This window comes from Strongylocentrotus purpuratus, unplaced genomic scaffold (genome assembly GCF_000002235.5).
Source record: "Strongylocentrotus purpuratus isolate Spur 01 unplaced genomic scaffold, Spur_5.0 spur5_contig_834, whole genome shotgun sequence".
NCBI classification, from domain to species: Eukaryota; Metazoa; Echinodermata; class Echinoidea; order Camarodonta; family Strongylocentrotidae; genus Strongylocentrotus; species Strongylocentrotus purpuratus.
Window position 1 is genome coordinate 333,722 of NW_022145540.1, and position 18,932 is coordinate 352,653.

Here is an 18,932-nt window from a genome sequence, read left to right on the forward strand (position 1 = left end):
ACCATTGATTGATTAGAAGTAGTCTATGTTACATTAATAATTCGCTGCCTTGAACAAAGGCTAGACTAGAGCATAAAGATCCAGCAAGTATATAAAACTCTGGCAAGACAGATGGAATAATTCTGATAGATCTCTTAGACATATACTGCCTACAGTAAATCAACCATATGAATGTAAGTTGAACAGATTTGAAGAAAGTATTCTCCATAGATTAAGAATAGGAGTGATAGGTTTGAACTTAGATCTCTTCAGATTGAATATACACTCGACAGGCCATTGCAATAACTGCATAGGACGTACTGAAACTGTAAACCACTTTCTCACTGAATGCCCAAAGTACATAATAGAAAGAGCTATGTTACTCGTAGAAACTGATTTAACACATCCACAGGAAATCATGACACTACTTAAACTTTCAGAAATAGTTAAACAAAAAGCAATAGTTCGCTTCGTTTAAGAACAAAGCGGCTGTATCAAAACAATTAAATTATTGTTGAGTTTTTTTTTTTTTTTTTTTTTTTTTTTTTTTTTTTTTTTTTTTTTTCTTATCTTCTCTTTTCCTTTTTCTTGCACCAATAAAGCCCACAATACTTGTAACTAATTTGACCATTTACTTTTCTAACAATTCGGTGATCACCTCCAACATCACATGCTAGCTGGCACCCCCTCACCTATGCCGGAGTGACCTAGGTTAAAACCGAAAGTCTGCGAAATATACCTCAAAGACTGGTAAGATGGCATTTTGAAAAGGGGGGGGGTAAGTGCGAAGTACACATGTGCATACGTGAGGTGATATTTGAACGCGCACGTGCGCGTAAACACAAGTACGTACGTTTAGTTTTAGTTTATAGGCGTTTTCTATTCACAACTTGCTAGGCCGTCGTCTCTTTCCAAAATTATTAATTTATTGAATTTTCTCTCTAAAAAAAGTTATAGAGTCTAAAAAGAAAAAAAGAGGAAGGAAAGAGGATGGAAGGAGAAAGAATCCTAAAAATAGTCATTTATGACATGAAATTGTACATATATGTATATATATAAATAATTCATAAAATAGTGTGTGGCAAAAATAGTCAACTGTGACTGATTGCCAAACAAAAACAAATCAAGAAGAAGAAGAAGATCATAAAATTGAAGAGTCTTTGACTTTGGTCAACGGCATTAATCGAGAGATTTTGAGGAGAAAAGAGCAATATATCAAAGGTATTTATGAAATTCATGCATTGAATGAATACATGATACACTTGAAAATGTCATACATCCGAAATGACTCGTGAAAGAAGAATTTGCCAATGTCACATTTCGTGTGATCAATCTTATGCCCCACATGTTCATAACTGTGTTAGTATACAATCTCTTCTGGCGGCATGTGAATTGTGATGTTTGCATGTGGTTTTATCACTGATAAATTTTATGTGTGTGTGTGTGTGTGTGTGTGTGTGTGTGTGTGTGTGTGTGTGTGTGTGTGTGTCGTTAGGTAGGCTTCTTTCTTTAGAGCCGACCCTACCCAAATAAGAGGCTAGTGAACGAAAGAGAAGAGACACAAATTTAGAGCCAATCCTACCCAAATTAGAGGCTGACGAACGAAAGAGACAGAATTTTTCGGTCTAGGCCTTGGAGTCTAAATGGGGAGAGGATATCATCTGGTCCTGGTCAAAAGAAGTTTGGAAATTTGTACTTGAATTATGAGATTTGGTATAAATTATTGTGATGTCGTTTTTGCTTTTCCCAAATCCAGTTCTTTGGGGCATGCAGTAGTGTTACATTGCTTTAGATTATAAGACACAATATTATGCAAGTATATTGCCATCTTTAGGGCACTTTAATTCATACCTAAATAATAATATGAATGTTTTAATGTGACTTTTTATTTGCTCTTTTCCCTCTTTAATATTTGCAGGACTTTACTAAATGTGACAGAAGGTTCATAATACAAGCCAAAGACCAAGGAGGGAGTAACCGTGATTGAATCTGGCAGAAGTTGGTTCAGTAACTACCCAAAATATTAACACTGTCTGCCCCTCACAGCTGTAGAGCCGAGGTGAATTTGCTGAAAGACCAGTACAGCACGGGAAGTCAGGATGACGAATGAAGAAGTTAAAACAAAGGAGACCTTAAGCATTGAACCTGCTGAATGTAGGATATCTGTGCACAGTTTCTCAGAAAGTTTGATGGATAAAGAGGTTTTCTTTCATGTGACCAAGATGAAGGACTGCTTCATGTTATGGATTGGAAACAAACCAGCTAGCATGAACAACCTGGCAGTGGCCATCGATACCAAATTTGTGAGTTTAATCTCTAAATATGTATTGGGCATGATTTACATAAGATGTCTACAAGAATAGGAATGATGCAGACAACTGAATTGGAAAAATTTGTTCTAAATTATGGAATATTTAAGTACCGGTATGTGATTTTTTAAGCATCAGAAATAAATATTTAGTGAAATGGGTACATATTCAATATCCCCAAAATTTTACAGCTAATATTGAATTCATACTTTGTTTAACAACATACCAAAATATTAAATACCAAAGTGGAAATCGAAGATCATTGAAACAAATTTACAATTTACAACCTGAAATCAATTTTAAAAGAAAAGAAAAATGTTATAATCAATGATATTCATGATCTCGTGAGGCTTTACAATTGATGATCAGTTAATACGATGTTTGGGATATCTAATCTTCATAGTGATAACTTCAAAATTGAAGTCAAATTTTTTAGAATTTATAAATAATTTTCTAATATTTCCACTTTCATTTTCAAACAGGATAGTGTACCCAGCAGTAGCTTGTTGATGGGTGATGTTTCAGATCTTCAGCCCACAGCTTTGGCCCAAAAATTAGGTAAGAATTCCATCTCAAGTCTGTCAACTGCTTAAATTCAGAAATACCAATAATTTGAAGCCATTCCAAATGATTTGAGGTCTCAGCAATGTCCAAGCCTCTAACGATAATCTGAAGGAAAGGTACAGAATTAAAAAGGAAAAGAAAAAAAAAAAGGGAAAATGAAATATTGCAAGAAAAGCTGGAAAAGTTCTCATAAATAATGTAATAAATGTATGATATCAATCAAGTCTTCAAGGCTAATGTATAAAGACTACAAGAATGTTCCTTGACGAACTTGAGTAAGATAGCTTTACTTAGCTTATCATTTTTAGAATGTGGTGAAGAAAAGTCAATTGTTTCATATGCTTTATAAATGTTGAATAAAACTAAAGGTGTAATATAAGTTTGTCATATCAATGCACCTGAATGTTCAATGTTATCTTGTATTAATTTCTATTGTTTTATTTGTCAAGCCAAATCGACTGGCAAGCAGGTGTTCGTGAGTTGCAGCCTTCCCGCAGTAGACCAACTGATGGTATCCCTTGTTGAAAAAAGGTTAACAGAGGAAATGAAAGCCAACCCGGACAAGTTTTGACACCAGAGAGCGCAAGGACTTTGAACTCAAACATTCCTCTCATGAATTCAGCCGACGAGTGGACCTTTTTTTAACACTTGCGTGGCATCAAGACCCGACCAAATTAGCTGAAACCACTTCCCCATTCAGTTGGTGGACTGTTGGAGATGATTCAGAGGCTTGTGTATCACAAGATGGATCTCCTTCTTCAGACATAACCTTTGAACCTGATGGGACCATGGGTGCTGTATCAAAATCGTTCATGAACTTTTCAAACAAAACTCAAGGATCAAGGATTTTATTACTCGTCCACCAACAGAGACACTATGCATTGAGCTTGACCTGTTTTATGTTTGGAAAGGAGCAGGGTTCTTTGGACAATTTATTCCACAATTCTTCTTATTTTTTTCTTCTTTATTCCACAATAAAGGTGCTCAGATTTAAGGGGTAGCATCAGAAACCACACTCATTCTGCTATCAGACCATGTACAGTAGATGCACCAAGGAAATGCTCTCATTAACACTATAGAAAAAAACAAAAAACGTGTATGATCTACCACAAGTGACGTGTAATTCTAGACACGATTATAAAAGGCATATTTTTTATCAATAGTGAAGTGTTAATTATTAAACATCAAATGATACAGCAAAAAGAAAATCCAGAGTAAATTTTCATCTTTTCTTGTCTGTCCACAAAGTTTGTCCAAAAAGTGTATAAATTTTAAAACAAACAACATTTAATTTGACTGAAGTCTAGAATACTTCGAAATAACAGACAAATGCAACTATAACTAATTTCCATAACACTGGCTTTCTTTATTTGCAAATAAAAGATAAATGTACACACGGAAAAAGTTCATATACATATGTATTTATTTCATTTTCCATTGTTACGTTTCCACAAAGGGCTTAAAAAAAAAAAAAGTCGAAATATTTAAAAAAAACTATTTTTTTTTCCTTCTCCCTCTTTGGGCTGGTATTTCTCACTTTTGAATGCTTTAAATACAATTTTTTCTATTTGTTAACCATTTTTTTTCTAAAAACGTTAAAGAAGAAAAACTTTTAAAAAAAAAAGCAGACTGTATATTTTAACATTTTTGGGTCGGTCGCAAAGGGCAATACAACATCTTTCTGTTTTACGCCTAGTGGTACACTGATAATTTTACAAGAAAGAATTGCACTAAATTTGCTCTTTCTTTTTCAATTAAAAATGGAAAGATACGCACAAAGATGTTTCAATCAAGGAGAATACATACATTTATTGGCAATAAGGAATTGAGTAAATTTCAAGGTTACATTGCATGTACTTGAAAATTTCAAATTCATGTACTGGTAATGTAATAAATTAAAAGTGGTCAAACATTTTAAGATAATGTTTTTATGTAATTTTGTAGACAGAAATATCAGATTTTGTTTTGATCATGATATTATATGAAGGTTATACCTTTGCACAGATCACCACATTGACTTGATTTAAGGTAACTAGAGTGTAAATTTTAGTAAATAAAACAACAAGGAATTTGGCAGTGCTCACAATTGCTGTCTACCAGGAGTCATTTTGGAAAATACTTGCATGCAATCTTTGCTTTCTGCATTTATGTTGTGAAAGTTACTGAATCAATGGAATAACTGTTTACTTCAAGGATAATAAACATACCTGTACATTATTTTTTTTTACATTCAATAATAAATTTGTTATGAAAAATGTACATATTCTTTGTCATTGCTTTGTGCATTATTGTAAGAAAAACCACAATTTCAGACATAATTTGAAAAATGTGCATTCTGCCCAAATCTTAATTTCCTTAGAAATATTTAAAACATATTACAATTCTCTTAAACTTTCGTCTAATTTCATCTGTGATTTTAAAAAGCTAATCTTGAGTTGATGTAATGAAATTGAAATGATCAGTTGATGAGTTGTACAAATTGATTTAAGAATCTAGCACTGGATATAACATTTACTGAAAGACACATTCCTTATAATTATTTACACATGATCATCAGACTATAATTTGCATGTGACAACAATTTACTTTATTTCCCAGCCAACCTATAATTCATTTGGATGGCTTTGAGGGGGATATCAGGATTTTGTTCCCCTCTCTGTGTAGACGCCAAGCCACTATTTTTTCTGTAGTACACACTGCCTTGCACTGTTGTCTTCTAAAGCAACAACAATAACATTAGTGTGGAGCAACAGAGCAAATATCTTGTCATGTGAGACCACCAGTTTACCCCATAAAATGATATAGAAATATATCATCACATCACACAGCTTATAATCCAAAGATAACAAAATGCACAAAGTACTGTACAAGTAAAAATGATGTTTACTGGTAAATGAAAAATCGGGACATGAAACAAGTAAAACATGAAGAAAAAACACTGATTTTTTTCTTTTTTTAAACTGGCTTTCTGACCAAAAGTTACTCTGAATGAAGAAGAAAACTAGGGAAAGATATTGGAGAAAAAATTTATGGAAGTTTAATTGATCTTTGAAAGTCACCAAGCTTAAGAGATGGTGATATGTAGGGAAACTCAATGATGTACACTACATTCATGGGAAGTCTTACTCCATTCATTAGTATACATGCACATTTCAGCAGGGTACTGACAGGTCTTGTGCCTCAATATGAACTTCCATTTTCTTAATTTTGCAAGAATGAGATAGCTAGCAAAAATTTTGAGTTTTTCATTGTAAAAGTGTAATTTTGTAGTAACAATATATTATATGAATAATAAAGAATCAATAGACGACCTCACTGCCCAAAATGAGGTGCCAATAGCACGAATAGTGGGAATTTCAAATTTCTCGGTGGGGGTGGGTGGCTGCAGCTTACCGTTATTGGTTTTTTCAACTTTTAATTATAACCTTTTTGAATTTGTCCACTTATGTTCAAATCAGTTTCTCTAATTTTTCTCCTCTCTATCCACGCAAAAGAAGAGATTGGATTGTCCTTTAAAATCAGTCAAAGGAAGATTTGCAAGAAAAAATTATATCTTACAATTACAAACCTACCTTAAATTATTGTTTAAAAGACAATGATTTGCAGCATGACAACTTTGGTCTTGGCAAGTTTAACACTAAAAAATGGCAATGAAAATGGACCAACTGTAGAATATGCACTATAAATAATGTCCAATAAAATATATGAAATTAACTGAAATCTATTTCAACAAGTACATGTACAGTACTTTGCCTTCAAGAGTTTTGAGAGAATAAGGATAGACAAGCAATCAAAATCAAGCTTTCTGTATTTAATTAATAGCGCACCTAAATGGAATGCTTTGCTCAGCTTCCCTTACTTCTCATAAAACATGGGAGCAGAACTAAGCATATAAACCCGGCTCCTGTGGTAAATCCCTTCATAACGCCATATAAGCTTTTTATTCACTGTGGATTAAAAGATGGTAAGACTGACACAATAGGCCTGTCTATATCACACTGAAGTTGCAAATTAACTCGCTATCTTTAGACTCAGGATGTTTTTTTCCTGAAGCTCGAAATTGTGTCTTCACCAGACCGATATGCTCATCACAAACTAGTGCAAATTAAACATTTTCAGGATATTTTCTCGACCAAATAGCCCACTAATTGCAACTGCGGGCTGACGAAAATTTGAGATCGGGGCATCAGGTCTAGTTAAAATAGCAGTTAATTTGCAAACTTTGGTCTGACGAAGACAGGCCTACTGTTACAAAGGTAGAATTACATTATATGTGTGGGTGTGACAAAACTAGATTGTTCTGTCTTTACTCCAAAATTTATTCCAAATTTCAAATTTGTTCAGAAGCCGAGAAAGCGTCGACCATAATATTACACCAGCCTCTGTAAAATTTATGAGAATTTTGAGTTGATCCTGATCATGTTCATGCGTAGCTCGTGTTCCTCTCGCTTCCACATGTGTTCTTCCAACAACCAGGCATGCTCCTCTCTCGACATTTGAATTCGAAGATCGTGCTCCCGTTGCAAAAGACGCTTCTTCAAAGTGCCAACGCTCTCCTTTCTCCTCTTGATCCTGGCCCTGCGGGAGCTGTCTGCGTCTTTGCCGGGCTCCGACCGGTGGATGCCGCTGTCCTGTATCTCTGTTGAGAGATCGGTGGTTAGCCCGTTCGTAGAGCAGCTCGAATCTTGAGAGAGAAGTTGACTTTGAGAGGCGAACTGAGAGCTAGTCTGAATGAGATAGCCAGAGGAATGATGATGGTTCTCTTCAGTTGGGAGTGAGGATGTAAAGCTGGATGAAGGGAAAGCTTGGTTCTGCCCTACTTGGCTCTCCCCACGATCTCTGTGCACCTTGATCTGTACATTTCCCATACCATCTTGCTCACTGGAAAGCTCCTCTGGTTGTTGTGGCGTCGTAGACTTGGCAGGTGGTACTTGGAGTTGGTTTCTGTTTACACCTGCAAGATTTCAAATAAAAGGCATGGACAATTGATGAACAGGAGGAAAGCAACAGAAACAATTAGACAGATAGAGGGACAAAGAGCCTGGAGAGACAATAGACGAATTAGGAAACTAAGGCCTCATTTATAATCATATACACGTATGAGTTGGTAAATTGCAACAGGTTTTTTATGGCGTAAAATGCATTAAGCTTACTGTTTCTGTATCTCACAAGACATACATGTAGGTAAATAATAATAATAATATTGGATATTTATATAGCGCACATATATGCAGTTGCTATTCATTTATTTTTTTTACTTTGTGTGTTGGGACAGATGGAAAGGTTGTACGTAACGTAGCTATATCACAGTGCTTGACAGTACTGATTCAGCCAATTTGAAGCTCTCATATATGTGTAGTGATTAGAAGTTTCAAAAATTCAAAACTTTCTTATTTCTTGTCTTATTTCATTCAAACTTTCACTAGTCTACTTCTCAGATTTTTCTGCTTTAAGGATGGATTTCATTTAAGAGTGAACGACATAAAAAGACATATATGAGAAAAGAACAATGTATTGAAGAAATTCATATGTTTTGATGATAAGTATCCTGTATTTCATCATATTAATCATCAACTGCATGTACAATGTATGCATGAAATAAACATTTGTCTTGTATAGTTTATCATCTGCTGTTAGCCAAAAGAAAGTCTTTACTCTATGGATAGGAATCATTAAGGTTCTGGGTCTAGGCTGACAATATAAAAGGAGAAAATTAAGTTTTCAAAATTAATGCTTAAAATACATGTACTTGCAAAACAGCGAAGAGTTAATATTTCCCCAATCCCTATGGGCAATACAAATATTGGAGTAGTGGTTGAGTACCAAGGAAAGTATTTCATAATAAGATTACCTGAATTCATGAGTTGATCTCCATATCTTGGTAACTGTGACGTATCTGTTGGGGATTTGTGGATCTCCATTGGTGTTGCCGATAACTGTTGCTCAAGCCCATACAGCTCTTCCGGATCAGAACCACTCTCCTCCTTGATCTCGATGATACAATCATCTCTTGTTTCTGCTAGGGTCTCATCCACTGCAGGCTTGCTGGACGACGTTGTGTTTTGATGATGCTGTGATGGAGTTTCTGGGATCCAACCGGATAACCCGAGGTCAGAATCTTGTGCAGGAGGCAAGCAGTGAGATTGGGTCTGTTGAACAGACATGGGCTGCAACGGTTGTATTTGAGATGACGAAAATGTCTGGACATGAACTATGGGCTGTGCTGGTGATGATTGTACTTGTTGAGCTGGACCCGCCTGCATTACGTGAGGCAGTGCTGACTGGGTAGGTTGTGTCCGAAGAGTTGAGACTGGGGGCGATAACTGTGATGAACTCATAGATACTTGGGGGACAGATATTGTTCGAACTGGGTGTGTCAGGGTGGGATGGTTATTCTGTGGTATGCTTGTTTGGGGAGTTGGCACATTTTGGGAAACAGCACCTATGAGAACTGGTGTTGACCTATTTGGGAAAGAAGATGCTGGTGCACTCAGAGGTTTGGGCAAGAGGAATCTGTGTTTGGGAACTTGAGGCTTATTACTCTGTGCCGGCTGAGATTTTTTGTTGTGAGCCATAGTACCTCTCCGTTGCACGCTACTAGTAGGTGATTGCATTGGGTTCTGTGTCACAGGAGTCCCATGGACGTTTGTTACAGGATGCGATACACCCCCAAGGACCACTGTTCCATCTAAGTGTGGCTGTTCAGGGATATCATTTTGCCTTGCATATTCAGGCATTTGTGACTTGAGGAACTCATCAACCTCTTTGTTCCTGTTGGTCATGTTGACCAGACAGTTCTTAATCTCTCTCGCTGTGCGCTGCGTCTTGATGCCCTGAGTCCTGTTGAATGTCCACATCATTTCAGTCCAAGCTTTCCTCTTGACCGCTTGCGTCTGCCCGTCTTTCAGCTTGGAGAAAACCACCGGTCGCTGCTTTCCCAGATTGAGAATCAAATTCTTCTCGAAAAGTGTGAAGTTGATCTTGCGAAATGACTGCTGCGCGGTCCCTCCTCCGGCCTTTTTCTGGAGGGTTTTGCGCATGATGTTCTGGAGGCAGGACTTCAGCTGGGCCACAGTTCTATAACACGAGCAGGATTCGTTGAATTTCTTCATGATGAGGGCCCAAGTGCCAGACCGTATCCGTTTAACAGCTCCAGGGTGGAGCAAATCAGGAGCCTCCTGTCGAACTAGATCCAGCAAGACTTTCCTTTCTGCCTGCGTCATACCGACGAGGGCAAAGGGTCTTGTGTCATCTGATTGTCGCATCATTTTAGGGTGTCTCTTTTAAAGTCAAACCAGCTGCATCAAAAGAAAAGAAAAATGCAAATCATTGACAAACCATGATATGAAATAAATTCAGGTGATTGGATTCCAATAAGCTAGTTCACGGTTGCAGTCTGAGCATGAGTAGATAAAGGTCAATGCAGAACAAATTTTGAAATACACGGAGACGATATACTGGATACGTGCTCATGAAATATATGTAATCATAATGCACATTCAGTGCACTCCATGATACATAGGTGGAGAGTATTCTTTACAAGGGGAAACAAAGGCTATTTATAAAGCACCTCCATCGCTGTAGGAGTGATTATTTCAAAATGTACAAAGTGGGACCTCTTCATGTTTTGAAGATCTGTGGATATTCAGGGTCATTGCAGTAATGTGCTAACTGTGAACTGGTCTATTATGGTGTATATACTGTATTCTAGTCTTATAGAAGTGTGAACTTGCCAGAAAAATCTGGAACTTGACAGTATCTAAATTCCTGTTGACAAACTCCATATGATACAAAGGGACAACTCCCGGTATTGGCTTTTTGCGAAAATGAGACTATCCCGGCCATACCCCGCCCCCCCCCCCCCCCCCCCACCTAGACAAACACACAGTCACAAATTGGCATGGAGCTACATACATACATGTACATGTTCATGTACATGAGTGGATCCCCAAATAACATCACCCATATAAACCATATTATGAGTGGACCTGGGCCTGACCAATTACTAGTAGTAGTACATCCAAGGCTTTTGGAAATGGTGTAAACCCAGACTCTTTTGCATGCATGAAAAGTTGACAAATTTGTGCTATTGATCAGGCGCGGATCCAGGATTTCTTTTAGGGGGGGGGGGGGGACAAATTTGAAATTATGCGAGCCAAATATTGGTACGTAATGGAGACCAGCAGTGACATAGTGCAGGGGGCTGTAGGGAGGGGCGAGTTTCCCCCTCCCACCTCTGCAAAGCGCGGAAGCTATATATGACGTTTCATTAAATAGTCCAGTAGATGATAGACCATGTACATGACCTGGAAAAGTTTATAAGTACAAGGTTTTTTTTGTTGATTCGTGTTCTAGATGGGTATTGAAGTAAATTCAGCTTGGTTGCCAGCTTGGCTACCTTGGGCAACCTTGAGCAACTTTTTTATATAGCCTAATTAGCATAATCATCTAATTATCATATGTGCAATATGTAATAATGTTGCTAATCTCAATCCAGGAAGCCTGAAAACATGGATAATACGACTTTTCAAGGTTTTTCTATGACGAGGAATTCATTTATGACACCAGTTTTTATTTTCAAGTAATGCAATTGTCTTAAATAGCATAATTAGCATAATGAGCTAATTAGGATATGTTAAAAATATGGACTTCATTGTCATTGTTTATCTATAAACCCTGAAAATGGTGCATTTCATTATTTGACACGTACTTCACATTTATTTATCTTATCGATAAGCGAAACGATTTGCTTTAGTATCATATAACAAATATAACAGTAATGACAAGTATGGTTTTCCTCAAAAAATTTCATTATACAATGTATATTCATCGTTATGGAAAATGTTGTATAATATACAACAATGGGCATAACATTTTCCAGACCAATGATTTAATTACGTTTAATATTGAAGCTGTTGCCCTTTTGAACTTGAAATAATAAGTAGCCTCGAAAGTGTCGCAATAAACCATGTGTGAGTGAGCTTGAAGTTTAACGGTGTAGGTTTTTTTGATACTGTATAGCCTTTATTCTGTTTTTAATGAGATATATCTCCAATCAAATCAAACTGCGTGATATTATCGTACAACTTAACAATATCAATCTTCTGTTCTCCTAAATAAGCCTGGGAAACTTGAAAATTGCATTACAATGTGAATTCATTGTCAGTGAAAATGTAATACAATACAACAATGGGCAAATAATTGTTTCCAGACCAATGATTTAAGTAAGAAGAACTCACATTTTATATTGAAACTGTTCCCGTTGTATATACATCAGGCGCGGATCCGGGGATTTCTTAGGGGGGGGGGGGGGGGGCAAAATTTGAAATTATGCGAGCCAAATATTGGTTCGTAATGGTGACCAGCAGTGACGTAATTGGGGGTTGGCGGGTGCAGGGAGGGGTGAGTTTCCCCCTCCCTCCTCCGCGAAACGCGGAAGCTTTGACATTTCAATAAATTATTAGAGAAAGAAGACGATTTGTTGTACCGTTCCCAAAAAATAATCCTCGTCTGAATTTAGTTTTCCCCCTCCCGCGCTAAGCGGAAGCTTACGATTCATTAAATCATTAGAGAAAGAAGACAATTTGTTGTGTCGTTATCGACTCTTAATCTTTGTCTAAATTCAGTTTTTTTCTACGTTCTCTTCCTTCCTTTTGCCCCCCCCCCCCCCCCCCCCCCCCCCCGATCCACAAGTTGTTGGCAGGAAAATTGCAACTGATATCCCACTTGTTTTCTTTTCTTCTTCCTCTTTTTTCCTTCCCTGTATTTCCTCTTTTCCTTCCCTGTATCTCCTCTTTTCCTTTTTTCTTTCCCTTTCCTTCCTTCTCTTTTATTTTTTGATTGGGGGGGGGGGGGGGGGCAACAGCCTGGGAGGCAAGTCCTTTTGCCCCCCCCCGATCTACTTCTTCCCTCTTTTCTTTTCTTCTTCCTCTTCTTTTTTTTCCCTTTCTCTCCTCTTTCCCTTTCCCTTTTTGCCTTCTCTCTCTCTCCTTTTTTTTTTTTTTTTTTTGCGGGGGGGGGGGGGGGGGGGGGGGCAAGGCCCGCTCGCTCCCCCCCTGGATCCGCGCCTGCTATTGATTCAGATGTTTTCAAGCAGCAAAATTATTATTAAAGAGAATGAGTACAAGAAGATAGACCTGGAAGCTCAACTGCTGTCTCAGCATTTATTTGCGGTAAATAAAGGTAAAGCCACTAAAGGCAAAATAAAAAACAAATCTCATTCACTCGAATCACAATCGACATTCTTCAATGCTTTTGCAATTGCTCAGCCGTCCTCTACTAGAGTCTATGTTAACAATACAATACAAATTTCATATTGCGAAAGTTTTTTTATTTTTTTATTTATATGACATATTGCGAAAGTTTCTAGTGATCTAGTGATCTACAGTCAAAGGGATCGCGCTACACACCTAAGGCAAGTAAGGGCTGAACAAAGCCCGGTACATGAGGTTCCTCGCCGAAGCCTAGGCCCTAGGTGGGTGCAAGACTTGTCTAGCTTGTTGTTGAACTCGTCTAGTTTCGGTACTGGTAATGACAGTGTACTATGGTGTAAAACAATGCAATTCATACCATACTTGGAGCTAAAATTTTATAATTTCGTTCTTCTTGATGTACGTATACATTAAGAAATTTGGTGTATACTCACATTGATTGGAACCTCCTAAAGTAGTTGGTTACACATGATAAACACATTCGGGTACGTTGTTTACTATACGCTGCGGTACATGTGTATGCATAATAATCATGTACGTATACCGTATGTAATGTGTACAGTGTCTGTAAATTCGCCCAGGCCAGGCCATCCAGCGCCTTATAAATATGAGGTGGTGCTAGAAAGTTGCAATCCCCCAAATCAAGCGTAAGTCTCGCGACGGAACTCAATTACGCCCCATTAGTGGGCCTATACTACAGACTTTATAGTAGTGTAGTATCAGGGGCGGCCGAGCGACTTTCAAAGTGGGGGGGGGGGGGGGGGGGGGGGGACCAACAAAAAAGGGCACTTTCTGGAAAAAAGGGCACCTACAGTGGGAAATCTCAAAGCGAAAATATACAATTTTTAGACATTGGTATATACCCCTACATTGTGATTACATTATCAGGGATGATTTCAATATTTGTTTCTCTTCATACATCATACAAGATATCGCTTAAGCATCAAACTTTACAGTTGGGTGTGATGTCTGAATATGCATTTACGAGCGAGCGAAGCGAGCGAGAACATTTTTAAAGATCTGTGAGGTTGCAGTGCGAAAAATTACATCTTATAAAGAGGAAAAAAAGCCAATCGTGATGGGGTTATAAGCACATTCTCATAACGGAAGACTGAAAAGACCTTTGATAAGTAACATAATTATATAATCTTTAAATGCGAGCGAGCGCAGCGAGCGAACTTTGGGGGAAACTGCTCTTAGTCGCTTTAAATAAGGGGCACGTTTAATGATTACATGAAAAGGGGACAATTATCGAAAGGGATAAGACACTTATTAGAAAAGAAAAGGAGCACGTGTATAAGTACAAAGGATAATTATAAGAGGTGAAAATGAGGCATTTTTTCACTTGAAAAGAGGCACTCACCAGTGATGAAAAGGAGGCGTTTACGAAAATGGGAAATAGGCATTTGTTGACGGAAAAGGGCACCCATCAGATTTTAATAGGGTCATTTATAAGAGGTGAAAAGGGGATAGGTCCCTTATTAGAAAGGAAAAGGGGCACGTATCATTATTAAAAGGGGAATTATCAGAGTTGCAAAGGGGCACTGACCAGATATGAAAAGGGGCACTTATGAAAATGTAAAAGGGGCACTTATAATAAAGGAAAATGTGCATTTGTTGAATGAAAAGGGGGCACCGTTCAGATGTTTAAAAGGGGCAGTTATGAGAAGGGGAAGGGGAAGTTATGAGAAGGGGAAGGAGCTCTCTCTTTTTAATGGGGGCACTTATCATAAGGAAAAGGGGCACTTATAGAAAGGGAAAGGGGAAGTTATGAGAAGGGGAAGGAGCTCTCTCTTTTTAATGGGGGCACTTATCATAAGGAAAAGGGGCACTTATTAGAAAGGGAAAGGGGAAGTTATGAGAAGGGGAAGGAACTCTCTTTTTTTAATGGGGGCACTTATCATAAGGAAAAGGGGCACTTATTAGAAAGGGAAAGGGGAAGTTATGAGAAGGGGAAGGAGCTCTCTCTTTTTAATGGGGGCACTTATCATAAGGAAAAGGGGCACTTATTAGAAAATAAGAGGGGCACATGTTAAAATGAAAGGTGCGCTCATCCGAGTTTACAATAGGGGTAGTTATTAAAAGGAGAAGGGGCACTTCTTACAAAGGAAAAAAGGGGAAGTTGTCAAAGTAAAAAGAGCACCTCTCAGTTTTGAATAGGGCAATCATCAGAGGTGAAGGGGGCACTTATTAAAAGGGGAAAGGGGCACTTCTCGTACCTGAAAAGAGGCACTTACTAGAGATTAAAAAGGGCACTTATTCAAGATAATTTCAAGATTCATGAGAATGGAAAATGAACATTTATTGCAAAGGAAAATGGGAACATGTCGAAGGAAAAGGGGCACGTGTCAAAAATAAAAAGGGCACTCGTCAGAGGTGAAAAGGGGAAAGGGGCACTTTTACTAAGTAATAGGGGCACTTGTCAAAGTAAAAGGGGCACCTTTCCTATGTAAAAGGGGCACTTCTTACAAAATAAAAGGGGCACTTTTCCTATGTAAAAGGGGGCATTTTGGGGGTATCTGAAAAAGTGGGGGGGGGGGCACTGCGCCCCCTGTCCCCCCGGGAGGGCCGCCTCTGTGTAGTATTAAGTATAGTATTCAGATTTTTCGACAGATTTACCGCCCTTGGTGACAAAGAAGTATCGTTTTACAAATGCATCTTCATTATTTACACAACCCCCCCCCCCCCCCCGGGGGGGTCTCCACTCCTTCAGCACGTTACTTTTTTTGTTGTTGGTAAAGTTACTCGTATTTCTCAGAGTCGATTTTCATGCAGTTTAAGTTCTATCCATGCCATGACAAATAAAAAATACAAATAAAAAGAATATTTCCCCTATCTATCCTCATGACCGTCATCATCTAGATCATGATTATTTAGAGTAGCCTAAGAATTGATCAAAATGCCATGTAAAATAGAGTGCACTAGAACTGAGATGAATTAATTCGGGCTTGATATTTTTGTTGAATGAATCATCGATGATTGATATAAATTTGATTGGATTGAACGAATCCAACCGATGTTTGATCCTTTTACACGTCCATAATTATGAATGGATGCTATACAAGATAACGCAGTAGCCATGCTGAACGTGGTTCATTACTAAGTGGCAATAATGTCCATAAATTATTATTAGTATAATTAAAAAAACAAGTAATTATGGAGTCCAACACTGAGTTATAATTATCACCTCTTTAAAACAGTATAAACATTAAAACTTATGGGAGTAAATCCATTTAAAATGTCACGGTGAATTTAGTGGGTGAGGGGGCATCCTGCAGTGACTATATAGTCTACTTGATAAGGAGTGGGGTGAAAACGCTGCTGTGGTGATGTAGAAGCATCGAAATTTAAAGTTCGGGGAAGCAAACAAGGGAAGTTGTGATTGTCATACCTAAAAGATGAGTCCTTCACCCCCCCCCCCCCCAAAAAAAAAAAAAAAAACCTTTATTAATCCATTCCTGCTTCCCCCTCTCTATCTCTCTCTCTCTCTCTCTACCTCCTCCTTCTTCTCTCTCTATTCCAGGCTTTCTCTCTCTCTCTCTATCTCTCTCTTCTCTCTCTCTCTCTCTTCTCCCCCTTTCCCTCTTTTTCGCTCCCTTCTCTCTGCCTCTCTGTCTCTTTCTCTCTCTCTCTCTGTCTCTCTCTTTCTCAATCTTTCTCTTTCCTCTTATCCATTTTTGTTTGTTTAGGTTCTATTAAAGTCGGATGGCAGATGAATTCTTCACGAATCCTACATTCATTGTTTATAATATACCTGAAGGAAATCAGGGACTTGTGAATTTAGTCCCTAGTATGAGGAAATGAACAAAACAATGGTCAAACGACCTCAAGTTTTGCATGGAAATCAGTCAAACAGACAAGGAATGAGATGTTTATCCTGAAACACAATATACCTCGTATAGCACAAGTTTTCAGATAATTGAAATTCGAAGCCATGATGTCACCCTACTATTTTTGATATCTATACTGGAACTACTTTTCTCAGGTATGCTGAATATATTATGAAAATGAGACCGAGTCATAATTCTGGGTGGATTGTGTTAGCAGGTATATTATCGGCACATCAGTTTCTAGCCTATCAATTTAATAGTGTTTTTGTTTTTAATACAGCGGACTCACGAAATTCAAAGTCTATAGTTTATGTGATAATATATAAAAAGAAGACAATTATCGTGCTCTTGATGACTGTGATGTCTGCTTCCATCTCCGTAGAGGTTATGTAGGCCTACTAGTACTAGGGAAACCATTTTCGACACACTGTCTACCTCTATCTCTCTTACCTTCTTTCTTTCATGTCCTATTTTTCATATTACTCTCAACAATATTCTTGTCTCTCATCAGAAATATATTTTAATATAAAGCAATGATGCCATTGGTTATTGTCAATTTCTGTGTAGCTAGTACGATAATATTGCTTGATAGGCAATCTGTTTATCCTATCTCTCCAACTCACAATTTGAATGTGGAAATTGTTATATTTTGGGCGGGAAAGTGTCCGGAGTTATTCGTTACATACTAAAAAGTGATTCACTATATAAACGAGAAACTAAGCGTTGTACAAATCTGTTGATCTCATAGAGATATATACTTAATAAGTGTTAGTAGTATATATCTCTATGGTTGATCTTAATCTAAACGACCTCTTGATACAGGTCAACTTTTCCCAAGTATTTAACAAGGGGGCGCTATATCACAATTTGCACCGTGCGCGAAGATTCGACAGAGATCGTGGGGGGAGGGATGCATTGCAGTGGTCGATATGGTCAGGTCGCTTTAGTACAAAACAAACTAATATGCTACGTTGGGCAGACTCTGCATGTGCTTAAAACAGCTCTTGTATGGATACAGAAAACTTTGCAAAAATCGGTTTTAATCGCGCCTACTGCATGCTTTGTAAAGTAAAATACACCTGGCAATGATTTTTATATAATCTCGTTTAATATTGTTTCTGGCAAACAAGTTGATAATAACCCATCAGCATCGGACGGTGGACCCCGGGGTGGACCACAACGCCTTTTAGTTTACAAATAATTGTGACCGATTGCAACCCTAAAATTAAATACAAATCCTACATGTGCTTTTTGGAATGGCCGAAAGTCAAGTCGCCTTCGGAATTGCGTTTTATCGCAACTTATTGCAAAACAGGCACTAGATCAATTTGACTTTTCTCCACTACAGGTCGAAATCGTTGACGTATTGAACTTGATGATAAACTACACTTCTTTTCAATAAATAATATCATTGTTTATCCACTTCTCTAGGAATAGATAGTCTCTTTATAGGCGACGGTACCTCTAATGACTGTCGCCCTTTCCGTTTAAACCCTTTTCTCACATTTGCCATTTCCCCCATCTCTTCCGCATACTCCACCGAACTCATCTTCTACCTCATCTTCACATGGATTTTCCTCTCGAAACATTTTTGTGGTACATTGTATCTCTTGAGTCAGAATATTTCTAGCGGTTGGATTTTTTCCCTTCAAACATTACAAATACTCTCTTAAGATCTCTTGATCACATATAAAAATGACACACGGACGAAAATGTAACTTTTCTCCATATAAGAAATTATTCATTTATTATCAAAATGTTTATATTTTCTGATAGGCGTTTAGGCGTTTAACATCAATATCATTACTGCATTGAGTCGTCCAATCTATATACCACTTTCATTAATAAATCATTATACTGTATTCATATACATAATCATTATTTCAGATTTAAGTGAGAAATTTCACCTCTTGTAAACAAATAGAAAACATAGGGATTCCACACCTGTCACAGTGACCGTCCGTTGAGGTCACATACGTCTTTTGTTTTAAAGGATGCTTGCTATTGTTCCCATTTCAATATAACAAAGGAACCCTGAT

The 18,932-nt window shown here is 37.8% G+C and overlaps 2 protein-coding genes across 3 annotated transcripts; one reads left to right on the forward strand and one right to left on the reverse strand.

Moving 5' to 3' along the window:
• The first annotated feature begins 1,097 nt into the window (after positions 1 to 1,097).
• LOC100891843 (proteasome assembly chaperone 4) lies at positions 1,098 to 4,060 on the forward strand. 2 transcript variants are annotated; one of them, XM_030984856.1, is made up of 4 exons: positions 1,098 to 1,200; positions 1,898 to 2,282; positions 2,771 to 2,846; positions 3,302 to 4,060. In XM_030984856.1, exons 2-4 carry the CDS (start codon positions 2,079 to 2,081, stop codon positions 3,421 to 3,423), a joined length of 402 nt encoding a protein of 133 aa, XP_030840716.1. In that variant the 5' UTR covers positions 1,098 to 1,200; positions 1,898 to 2,078; the 3' UTR covers positions 3,424 to 4,060. The 2 variants fall into 2 exon arrangements, with proteins under 2 accessions (XP_030840716.1, XP_003727241.1); XM_003727193.3 differs by lacking the exon at positions 1,098 to 1,200 and having other exon boundaries at positions 1,512 to 2,282.
• A 1,009-nt stretch (positions 4,061 to 5,069) lies between these two features.
• On the reverse strand, positions 5,070 to 13,594 carry LOC115918610. The gene is made up of 3 exons (XM_030984864.1): positions 13,498 to 13,594; positions 8,704 to 10,150; positions 5,070 to 7,806 (listed from the first exon to the last, which is right to left on the reverse strand). Exons 2-3 carry the CDS (start codon positions 10,118 to 10,120, stop codon positions 7,244 to 7,246), a joined length of 1,980 nt encoding a protein of 659 aa, XP_030840724.1. The 5' UTR covers positions 10,121 to 10,150; positions 13,498 to 13,594; the 3' UTR covers positions 5,070 to 7,243.
• Positions 13,595 to 18,932: the final 5,338 nt, after the last annotated feature.